Source organism: Bos taurus, chromosome 26 (genome assembly GCF_002263795.3).
Source record: "Bos taurus isolate L1 Dominette 01449 registration number 42190680 breed Hereford chromosome 26, ARS-UCD2.0, whole genome shotgun sequence".
Classification (NCBI taxonomy): Eukaryota; Metazoa; Chordata; class Mammalia; order Artiodactyla; family Bovidae; genus Bos; species Bos taurus.
In genome coordinates, this window is record NC_037353.1 from 23,058,276 (window position 1) to 23,070,163 (window position 11,888).

The following is an 11,888-nucleotide window of genomic DNA, read 5'->3' on the forward strand; positions in this document are numbered from 1 at the left end:
CCCTTGGGTAAGTTGTTAATTTCTATAGGCCTCAGTTTCCTCATCTGTAAACAGGGATAATAATTATATCCACATCAAGGTTTTGTGAAAATTAAATGATAGTTTCTGTACAGGGCTTAGCACAGTGCCTGCACACAGTAAGTGCTCAGTTAAGTGTGTAAGATTGTTGTGATTATTACCCTCCTTTCAGTAGAATGTGAGTTACCCAGTTGGGAGGTGGGATAGGGTTTAAAATTGGTCAGTCATGGTTTATTGGCAAAGGGCTCTAAACCAGATGCCAGGATTGGGTAAGGCTGGGGCGAAGCCAGGAGGAGAAGGCCATCAGGATGAGAGTTTGGTGGCTCAAGCCCCACTGAGGGACAGTACTACTGTGTGACCTTGGGTGAGTCACCCCTCTCTGGCCTTGGTTTCCCAACACGAGGTAACTTGAGGAGGTTGAGCCAGATAAACAGTAAAGTCTCCGGCAGCTCTGATGTTTTATGAGTTCTAAGCTTCTAAGGGTTAAGTTCAAAGAAAAGATCAAAGAAAGAAGCATCTAGGACTCCCTGCAGGGCTTCCTTACAGCCACAGGGCTGGAGCATGGGGGTTTGGAAGCAGTGGCAGGCTGGACTGAGCTGAGTGGCAGCACTTCCTTCAAAAAGTCTATAATTGGGGACCTCCTCCCTCACTGGGGCTGGGGGACAGGGGTAAATTATGTGCAGCTTCTGGACATTTCCAGGGCATAAGTGGAGGCCTTAGGGAAGGAATGTGTGTGAGCAATGTGGATTCTCAGAGATGAGGAGAGTTGAGAGACTTTAAGAGTGGGCTTGAGAGGGTAGAAGAGGAAGGGGATTCAGAACACATTTTATATGGTGGGAGATTCATGATTTACTTAACCTGCTTTGTTTCAAAAGAAAGAAAAGAAAAAGGATTTGAGGAGGCTTACCAGCATGTAGAAAATATCTCTAAGATTAAAATATAAAATCTGTGACAGATTACATTTTAAATGTGTATCCTTTTTGATCCAGAGACTCAATATCCTTATTATCACTATTTTTAGTTAGAAATTGTTTCAGACTTACAGAAAAGTTGGCAGAATAGTACAAAGAACTCTGACTTAGCCTTATACCAGATTCACCAACTGTTAACCTTTCTTTCTTTTTTTTTTTCAAGTATCACAGTGTTTATTGATAGATACAAGTATATAAAATCAGGGCATGAACATGACTTGATAAATTAAGTAGACTTAATTTCAATACTATAATAAGAGGAACCAATTCAAATTCTCACCATTTGTTTCACACCCACAAAGACCACTTCAAGGGCATTTACGATCTCTCAAAACTGATCAGTTTTGTGCAAGTAAACCATGTTTCTTTTAAAAAGACTTGTGCACTTGCCCAGGCTCAAGGATATTAAAATCTAGCACATAAAGCCCATTACTAGAGGTAGAAATACAGGCAATATACTATTACGGCAACAACCATCAATTACAGTTAAGAATTTTTCTGTAACAACCAAATGGATAATCAAATATTGCAACAACTCAAGTATTACTGAGCAAAGTGCATTTCTACAGTATTCAGTGTTGCTATTCAGTTTTCTAACTTAAAACAGCCTATGATAACTGGCAGCAAAGAAGGTCCTTGCAATAGACTGCCTCTGCTTGAGAACTTATGATGTAATTATTGCATGCTGCTAATATACTATCTAAACATTAAAGATACTCCTAAAATATTTGATGGTAGACTATGATTAGTCTTTCTTTCTTTCTTTCTTTTTTTTTTTTTTGCCATATTGCTTTCTTTAATCTATAGTCCTCATTCAAATCTTGCTACTTGTCCCAACATTGTCCTTCATAACAATGTTCGTTCTAGGCTAGTATCCAAAAGAGGATCATGCGTTGCATTTAGTTTTCATGTCTCTTTCATCTCCTTTGACTTGAAACCTTTGTCTGTTATGACACTGACATTTTCGAACAATTTTCTCTCAATTTAGGCTTATGTTTCCTCATGATTATGCCTTACCACTGAATTTTTGATGTTGTATTTTTCAGTTTAACATATCCAAAGCACATGATGTCAATTTGTATCCATTAAAGAAAAAATTTAAAGACCCTCATTAAAGATGGTAAGAAAAAAAAGATGGTAAGGAAAAAAAAAACGATAAGAAAGATTTTGTTTAAGAGGGACTACTGCAATGGGGTTATTAACGTGTTTACCCACCACTTTTCCCTATTATACTATTAGGTTACTATTTTCTTCAGGTTACTACTTTAAAATTTGTAATTAATAAATATCTTATTGGAACATATCTGAAACTATATAAATATCAGGTTTTTCATCAAACTTTCACCCATTAGTTTTAGTATCCAGAAATGATTCTCACTTGAATCAGTCATTACTGTGATGATTGGGAATGGTAATTTTCTAGTTTCATTTTTCCTTCTTCTATAAGGAGAGCTTTCCAGTCACATGTATTTATTTAGTTAATATTAGCATGGACTTAGGAATCCTTATTTTATTCAGTAGGTTATAATCTGTTACTGTGACTGTTTTGATGCTTAAAGTGTCCTTGATTTGGTCAGTGGAAGTCCCTTCAAGTTGGCTCCTTTGTTCTTTTGATATTTTTGAGGAGTCCTTTAATTTCTGGCACAAGTTGTTCCAGGCTCATCTTGTACCTTTCCTGCCACAGCCTTGAAATCAGCCATTTTCCCAAGGGCAGTGGTTCCTTTTTTGGAGGATGGAATTTAGAATCAAAGATCTGGGCACTGGCTGTGCTTGTTGCTACTAGGGTGTCATTGTTCAATGATTCAATCTCTAATTCTAACGTTTCAGATTCCACAATTTAACACTTGTATCTGTGAACAAAGATGCATATTCAAGGACATTTATTTTCTCATCACTCTCTCAGCTTATTTCTCAAATGCCTCCTAACTGTTCTCCCTATTTCTACAGTGGCCCCTCTATAGTCTCTTTTCCACACATCATCCAGAATAATTTTTAAAAAATCTCATCACATTTCCCTGTGCTCATAATGTTCCTCTAAGGAAAAAAATCCAAAATTTTCTACATGGCTTCAAGATGCCACAGGATCCAGCTTCATCTATAACTTCATTAACTATTCAGTTCAGTTCAGTCACTCAGTCGTGTCTGACTCTTTGTGACCCCAGGAACCACAGCATGCCAGGCCTCCTGGTCCATCACCAACTCCCGGAGTCCACCCAAACCCATGTCCACTGAGTTGGTGACGCCATCCATTAACTGTTACATTTTCACTAACTCACCGGACAAGGACACCCCAGCCAAGGGTGTTTGTACTTGCTTTTCTCCCCCAGCTATTCAAATGGCTTGTAAAGGTCTTTATTAGGTCTCCACTGAAGAGTCACCTCTTCTGAGAAGCCTTCCGTAAGTATCCTGATGAAAACAGCACCCCATCACTTATTGCTGTATGACACTGCATTGTATATTCCCCTTTGCTTATTGTCAGTCTTCATTTCCCTACATTACATCTCTAGAGTAAGCTCTATCGAGGGCAGAGAGTTGTTTTTCTCCTAGAGCCCCAGTGCCTAGAATACTGCCCAGCATATGTGGGCTTTCAAATGCCTGTCAAGTCAGTGAAGATGACTTTCATTCCTTGGGACTTTTGCATTCACCATACTTTCTGCCTGGCTTCCCCTCACCCTTCTCTTTGCACAGCTAGCTTTTTCATTTCTTTAGGTCTCAGCTTAAATGTTTTCCATAAGGACAGAAACTACCATGGCTATCTCATTCACGACTATATCCTCAAGGCCTGCAATAGTTCCTGGCAAATAAAAGGCATTCAAGAAATTTGTTGGATGGATTTTTAATAGCTAAAAACTGGAAAGAATCCAAATGCTACAGACTGTTGAAGAATGAGGTAACACCATGTTCATTGGCATAAAACGATGTCCAAGATATACTTAATGTAAAAGGCAACAAGCAAAACTGCGATTCCTTTTATGTAGTTAATATTAGGTGCACAGAAAAAAATAGTAAAAAAACACTAGATTGGACCTCAGTGATCATTTGTGGGTGATGGGCTTCCCGGGTGTCTCTAGTGGTAAAGAACCCTCCTGCCAATGCAGGAGACATAAGAGACACAGGTTCAGTCTCTGGGTCAGGAAGATCCCCTGCAGGAGGATATGGAAACCCATTCCAGTAGCCTTGCCTGGAGAATCTCATGGACAGAGGAGCCTGGGGGGCTACAGTGCATAGGGTCGCACACAGTTGGACACAACTGAAGGGACTTAGCATGCCCACACAAAATATTAGAACAGATTTTAACTCTCTATTTTATAAATTTCTGTATTGCAAACTACTTTTTAAAAACAAATACTAAAAAAATAAAAACAAATACTAACCTTTGAGCACTTAGTATATGACAGTTACTGTGGTAAACATTTTGTGTGCAGGATTTCATGATATCTTCTCAATAATCTTATGAGATAGGTCCTGATACCATCATCCCCATTCTCGATGAGGAAATTGGTTCAGGGACATTAAATAGTTCACTCAAGATCACACAGCAGACCTAACACACTACAACAGCTCCCTGTGTTTCCATAATTTACAAAAAGAAAGAAAGGAAAATAAGCTGAAACTAGGGGTAATAGTTCAGGATCCAGGTTTTACACAAAAGATGCTAAGTAAATTTGGCTCCCTAGAAACCAGGGCAAAGAGAAAAATATGATCAATTATGAGATCCTTGGTGCTTCAAAGATAAAAAAAGCAAACCACTCATCAGGAGAAACATCTTTACCAAGTGCTGAGGTTTAACAGAACTTCTGCATGAACCTCATAATTATAGCAGTGTTCAATCAAGTGATCTACAGTTTCAGTAACATACCTGTATACCCAGGTATCTTCTGGCCAACTACAAATGGAAGTTCACTGAAAGCAATTCCATGAGGAACCAACTTCATACAGCCTGGGTGTCAGATCTGGTGGTATGGCTAGACCCGTAGTTAAAATCGGATGTGTGGCTTAATCCTCCAGCAAACTCCTAGAATAGTGCACATTCAACCTATTAAAGACTGTTAGGCAGAAGGAGGAGACAAGATACAAATATATGTATGACTGAGTCCCTTCGATGTTCACCTGAAACTATCATAACATTGTTTATCGGCTGTCCCACAATATAAAAGTTTAAAAAGAATTGGGACACAAGATGTGACATCATCTTAGATTTCAACCCTGGTAAAATTTCCAGGTAGGCTGTGTTAGTTTTATTCTTCTTTAACAGATGAGTAAACTGAGACTCAGAGAGTCTAAAAAATGTCAGTTCAGTTCAGTCAGTCTGACTCTTTGCAACCCCAAGGACTGCAGCACAACAGGCCTCCCTGTCCATCACCAACTCCTGGAGTTTACCCAAACTCATGTCAGAGCCAGCCCTAAATCTGTGTCTTAGGGATCCCTTCCTCAGCCATGCTTGCCATCCACACCTCAATAAAATAGCTGATGCCCTCAGAATCTCTCTGTGGATGGTGGGCTCAGGACCTAGGAGAGAGTCGTCTTGCACTGGAAGGCAGCTGGTTAAGGGAAAGTGGGGCCCAGCGAGTGAGGAAGCACACGTTTCCCACTCTAATCCCTGACACCTTGTACCCCAAAAAGGGAAGTAAAGCTCACATTACATAGATGAAGAAACGCCACCTCCACCCCCAAACATAAAAACAATCTTAAAGCCTACACCTGACTTCAGTCACTTTTCTTTACAAGCTGCGAATAAGTGGGCCCTCAGCTTGGGGAGTTAGGGGAGATTTCCTGGAGAGAAGAGACGAAAAAGGGCACGTGGGGGCTCATTGCAGGGCAGGGTTGGGCAGGGAGGAAACAGAGGGTCCAGGCCCTTCCTCCACCACACGCTCAGGCTTTCCAAGTCCAAGGAGAAGGAAGGAGTAACAGGACACCCACTCAGAGATCTCTATGATCCCTTTTCGCCCTCTCCCCACCATCCTGCAAAAACCTGAAATCAAGGAAGAGCCTCAAGCCGGTGGTGGTTAAAAAAAAAAAAAAAGGCAAAAGTACAGGTGACAGGTGCACCCAGCCCCAGCGCATAGCTGCGGCGGCAGGAGAACGGCGCGCGTGCTCACAGACGCCTGCCGCCGGGCCTCGCGCGCCCCCAGCTCAAGCCTTCCTCTTCTTCAGGCGGCCGCGCTCCACCGCTTCCCCCGCGGGACTCTCGTCCCCGCTGTCGCTGCTGGCCGGCGGCCGCAGGACTCCCCTCTTGACGCGGTACTCGGGCTCTCGCAGGCGCGGCGCGCCTTGCAGCAGGAACTCGCCGCCGCGGTAGGTGACACGCACGTTGGTGCGCGGGTGTGTGCCGTACACGCGGCGCAGCTCCCGGCGCACCGAGTCCGGCAGCTCGAGGCGCGGGCCAAGCGCGCGCTCCACACGGCCCCACCGCAGCTCGGCCTGCACGGTGCCGCCTTCCGGCCACTGCGCCCCGCTCTCGACTGCCGCCTGTCCTGTGGCTGCGGGCGCCTGCAGCGATGGCCCCAGGTAGCTGGGCGCGGGGAATGGCGGGCGCAGGGCCGCGGCGTAGGCCGGCGGGAAGGCCCAAAAAGGCGGCGCGACCTTCAGGGGCGCTCCGGTGGAGTGGAAGCAGTGGTATTCCTGCGGACCAGCCCACTCGCCGGCGCACAGGTCGCGGGGCCGGCTGCAGAAGTTATGGGCCTGGATAGGGGGCAGCAGCAGAGGGGCGGGCTGGTAGGTGTAGGTGAGGTGCTGCAGTAGAGGCCAGATGTCCTCCCCAGGCGCTCGGCAGTAGTATGCGTACATGGTCTGAAGTTCAGGCGGCCGGCGTGGTTCCTGGGGCCTTGTCCTGGTCCAGACCTGGAGTAGGGGAGGTGGATGCGCTTTGTTCTCAGGTCCACCGCAGATCCTGGTGACTAGTAACGCAGGCCTTGGTTCACAGCAGGAGCCCCTGCGATTGTGCCCCCGGCTTTGGGGAACTCTTCCTAAAGAGTTTGGCTACCAGGTCACCTCTTGTCCTAGGGCGGGACTCAAAGCCCAGGCTCCGAGCAGGCTAGAAGGACTCAAGGCCGTTTGAAGCCCCAGCCCTGAAATGCCCTTTCAGGTAGCTCCCCACTCACTTGTCTCCTTTAGCCTCGGGGAGCTGACCCCCAGCATTTGGAGGAACCAGAGAGATCCAGGAGCAGGGCTCCTCTCCACCGCTTTTCAGTTGATCTGCTGTTCTTCATGCCCTGACTCGGCCACACCTCCTGGTTTCCAGGCAAAGGGAAACACCTTTACCTTGCCAGAAGCCAGCCAGTCTGTGTTTACACTGGGTGAACCTGCTGGAATCATGCTGGCCCCAACTTAGACACAACATCCGTGAGGGTATCCCAGTGCCCTTTGCAATTAGGTTAGCTCTCTGTTATCCACATCCCGTTTTCCCAGTCAGATGGATTGAGTTATCCAGCATTTGAGTTAAGCTCCTCACCAGGCACTGAATCAAGTTGCTTCGTGGTTCAGTCGTGTCCAACTCTTTGAGACCCCATGGACTGCAGCACACCAGGCTTCCCTGTCTTTCACCATCCCTGGGAGTTTGCTCAGACTCATGTCCATTGAGTCGGCAATGCCATCCAACCATCTCATCCTTGTTCAAGTTGCTTATGAGCATCTAACTTCAAGTTTACATCAACCCTAGAAATGAGGTATTAATAGTTTCCCCACCTTACATAGCAAGAAGCTGCTTATCTCAGGTTTGGTATACAATGAATGTATTCTATGACTGGGGCTTATGTAAATATCTTGTCCAGACTCACATAGCTAGTTATGTTAAGGGTAAAATTCTCAAGACTTGTACTGTCAGTAATAGCATGATCACCAATCTATACTGAGTCTGCCTTCCCGCTATCTGACTATCCTCCCCTCTAGAATGTTACATAAGAGCTTATAACTTTTTTCAAAGAACTTCTAATTCTTATTAGCCACATGAAGAACATGGTGATATCATTCTCATGGAATAGATTAAGGAACCAGAGACTCAGGAAGTTAGGCCACTTTCCCATCTTCTCACAGTCTGTAACTGTCACTGTGGGATTTGAACTCAGTCCAACTGATGCCAAAGCCCAGAAGCGACTTGGGTGAAGCCAGAAAGGTTGCTTCATTCACATGGGGTGAGGACTATCTGAGCTCCAGTCCCCATTGGTTCAGGTCATGTCCTTCCAGCTCTCTTCCCCAGTGGAGTGGGTCATAGTTGCTGGATGCTTAAAATGGATACCCTCTCCTAGTTGCTGGGCTGCCAGGCCATCATACTTTCCTTCCTCCTCTGTTAATCTAAGCAGTATTACCATTAACCCCCACAGTTTCTCATAGATTTTCAGCATCCCTCAGAGTCCAGCTACCCTCTGGGAAGTTCTCCCACACTCAGCCTGGTGATGTCATGTTTATTCCTGACTGCACCACTCTTTCAAGTCTAATTCAGGCCATTGGCCTAGTGACAGCAGCAGCTCGGACTGGTTTAGGTTATCTACCTAACACTCCCTATCCAACAGCTCCAAGAAGGGAGCCTCCCCCTCTGTCTTCTTTAAGAACTGGTCCCAGGGACTTCCTGGTGGTCCAGTGGTTAAAATTCCCCGTGCTTCCAATGCAGGGGGCACAGGTTTGATCCCTGGTTGGGGAACTAAGATCTCTCATGCTGTGTGGCAAAAAAAAAAAAAAAAAAAAGAACTGGTCCCAGGACATAGTGGTCTTTGTTGGGGGAGGCCTCCCACCCCCATGATGTCCATGGCTTAATCCCTGGGGTCTGGTTAATATGTTACATTACATGGCAAGGGGGAATTAAGGTTGCAAATGATATTAAGGTTGTTAGTTAAAAGTCCTTAAAATAGAGAGGTTATCCTGGATTATCTCGGTTGGTCCAGAGTAATTACAGGAGTCAAATGTGGAAGATGGAAACTCAAGAGTCACTGGCTTTGAAGATGAAAGAGGGTCATGAGCCTCATGAGCCAAGGAATGCAGGCAGCCCGAAAGCTGGAAAAGACAAGGAAATGGATTCTTCCTAGAAAGGAATGCACTTCTGCCAATACCTTGATTTTAGTTAATGAGACAGAATTCCAGTCTCCAGAAGTATAAGATAATACATTTGTATTGTTTAGAGCCTCTAAGTCTGTGGCAATTTGTTAGACCATTAGTGGAAAATTAATATACCTCCCCATTCTATTTATAACTGCCCCTTTCTCCCCCATGGGGATCTGATCACCCTGAGTGGGAGATGAGAGTGTGAGACCAAGCTCAAGTTGAAGCCTGGGACAATGAGAAGCCTGTGTTTTAATGTTCTGACATACTTGCTGAAAACTGCTGGTCTGGGGCGGAGGGTAGTTTTAAGGAAAAATGAGAAAAATAAGAACCAGGCCAAGTTTCTCAGCGTTTATTCACCTTGATTCCAGTAACAGCCTCCACATTTTTAGAGTTCCACACCTTATCTACTGTTAGGAAAGTGGTTCTGGGGGAGTTGGTTCTAGCCCATCCTTAAATTACCTAGGTGATTTAGGGCTCGATCAATCATCACTGACATCCCTTTGGCCATAGTGACTAGTTTACGCTAGCCATGTGACTCAATTTGGGCCAATGGGAACCAAGCCCAGGGCTCTGTTCTCTTATTGTGTGGAGGGAAGGGCTCTCTCCCCTGGACCGAAATCTGGAAGAATGCAGTTCTGGATCCAAAGGCGATGCTCTCTCAGCATGGAATCGCAGAAGAAGTGGAACCAAAGGTCAGAGGGAGATATTGAGTCCTGATGACATCGTTTGAATCCTGGACTTTGAAGTTATGTGAGCCATTAAATTCCTCCCCCCCCCTCAGTTTTTTAGGATATAGTTGGTATACAGCACTGTTTAAGGTGTAGAACATAATGATTTGACTTAAATTTATTGTGAAACAATTACTACAATAGGTTTGGTCAATATCCATCATCTCATATAGATACAAAAAAAATTTTATTTTCCTTCTGATGAGAACTCTTAGGGTCTACTCTCTTAACAACTTTCAGATATACCATACAGCAGTGTTAACTTTGGTCATCATGTTATACTTTACCTCCCTAGTATATATTTATCTTATAACTGGAAATCTGTATATTTGATCAGCTTTATCCAACTTCCCTCTCCTCACCCCACAATAAATTCCTTTCCTGCTTAATCTAGTTTGAATGGAGTCTTTTTTTGTATATGTAACCAGTTTTGTTTACTTCATATAAACTTAACTACAAAAGACACAATGAAATGGGCATTTTAAAAATTATACCAAAGCACCATCATGTTAGCCTTTGGAAGTTTAAATATTTATTATACTGTGGAGTGGGTCTTCTGTTGTTTGCATCAACAATACACCCTGAGTGTTTTCCCCCAGAATTTATGAAAAAATTCAAAATACAGCAACCTGAGTAGTTTTTGATCAGTGACCCCCATGATCAGAGGCTCTTTTTCAGGCAAAGTAGAGGATGGATTGGGGAGAGAAAGATTAGAAGCCAGTCTTGGAGGAGGTTCACATCCTAGTTTAGGAAAACTGACAACCAGAACAAGAGCAGGGATGAAAAAGACATGGAAGCAGATTCACCTGGAATCAACTGCCTGGATGGGTAAAGGTGGATGCACGTGTTTTTAGCTTGGTCACCTGGATGGGTAGTCAAGGTGATCCTGGAGATAAGAAACACGAAGGGGTGACAGAAGTTGAGACAGTGCCGAGTTCTGGTGGGACATTTGGGGAAGACTATCTAGCAGCAGTTTTATATTCAGGCTGGAGATAGGAGGTGAGTTGGTCATGAAGGAAAGGTAGTAAGTGAAGTTACCAAAGCCGCTGCTGCTACCCTGCCCGTATTACATACACTGTGTCATCACGGATGCCAATTTGTTGGGTTCCACTTATGCCTTTTGAGGGCAATTGAGGTATAGTTTATGTATAATATTGTAAGTTTCAGGTATACAAATAGTGATTCACAATTTTTAAAGGTTATATGCCATTTATAGTTATTATGGTATTTGACTATATGTCCTGTGTTGTACTATATATTCTTGTAGCTTATTCATTTTAGATATAGTAGTTTGTACCTCTTAATCTCTTACCCCTATCTTGCCCTTCCCCTTTTCCTTCTCCCCCACTGGTAATTTGTTCTGTATATCTGAGTCTTTATTTTTTGTATATGCATTAGTTTGTTTTATTTTTAGATTCCACATATAAATTAAATCATACAGTATTTGTCTTTTACTTATTTCACTTAGTATGGTACATTCCAAGTCCATTCTTATTGTTGCAAATGGCAATATTTCATTCTTTTTTTTATGTCTGAGTAGTATTCCATTGTGTGTGTATGTGTGTGTATCGGAACTTTCCCAATGGCTCAATGGATAAAGAATCTGCCTGTAATGCAGGAGACACAGGAGACCGGAATTCAATCCCTGGGTCAGAAAGATCCCTTAGAGAAGGAAATGACAACCCACTCCAGTATTCTTGCCTGCAAAATCCCACGGGCTACAGTGCAAAGGGTCGCAAAGAGTAGAACATGACTGAGCGACTGAGCACACAGCATATATGTGTGTGTATATATATAGGCTCACATGTTCTTTATCCATTCATTTGTTGATGAGCACTTAGGTTGCTTCCACATCTTGGCAATTGTAAATAATGCTGCTATGAACATTGGGGTGCATGTATCTTTGCAAATTATTGTTTTCATTTTTTTCAAATAAATACCCAGGAGGGAATTGCTGGGTCATATGGTAGTTCTATTCTTAGTTTTTTTGAGAAACCTCTATACAGTTTTCCATAGTGCCTGAATGAGTTTATATTCCCATCAACAGGCAGTCTTGGTTTTGAAGTCCCTCTTACCCCATATAGTGTATGGCCTGATGAGTTTAAGTGAATACATGAAAAGAGTATTGAAAATGGAA

The 11,888-nt window shown here is 43.5% G+C and overlaps 1 protein-coding gene and 1 long non-coding RNA gene across 2 annotated transcripts; both read right to left on the minus strand.

The window, feature by feature from the left end:
* Positions 1-1,756: 1,756 nt before the first annotated feature.
* C26H10orf95 (chromosome 26 C10orf95 homolog) lies at positions 1,757-7,092 on the minus strand. The gene is made up of 2 exons (XM_059882028.1): positions 4,849-7,092; positions 1,757-3,395 (listed from the first exon to the last, which is right to left on the minus strand). The coding sequence occupies exon 1, from the start codon at positions 6,774-6,776 to the stop codon at positions 6,123-6,125; it is 654 nt and encodes a 217-aa protein (XP_059738011.1). The 5' UTR covers positions 6,777-7,092; the 3' UTR covers positions 1,757-3,395; positions 4,849-6,122.
* Positions 1,757-7,179, minus strand: LOC132343952 (uncharacterized). The gene is made up of 2 exons (XR_009492988.1): positions 7,091-7,179; positions 1,757-5,004 (listed from the first exon to the last, which is right to left on the minus strand). It is a non-coding gene; the product is annotated as an uncharacterized lncRNA (long non-coding RNA).
* Positions 7,180-11,888: the final 4,709 nt, after the last annotated feature.

Coding starts and splice junctions, on each gene's coding strand:
- C26H10orf95 (XM_059882028.1), bottom strand. CDS start 6,776: ATGTACGCATACTACTGCCGAGCGCCTGGGGAGGACATCTGGCCTCTA.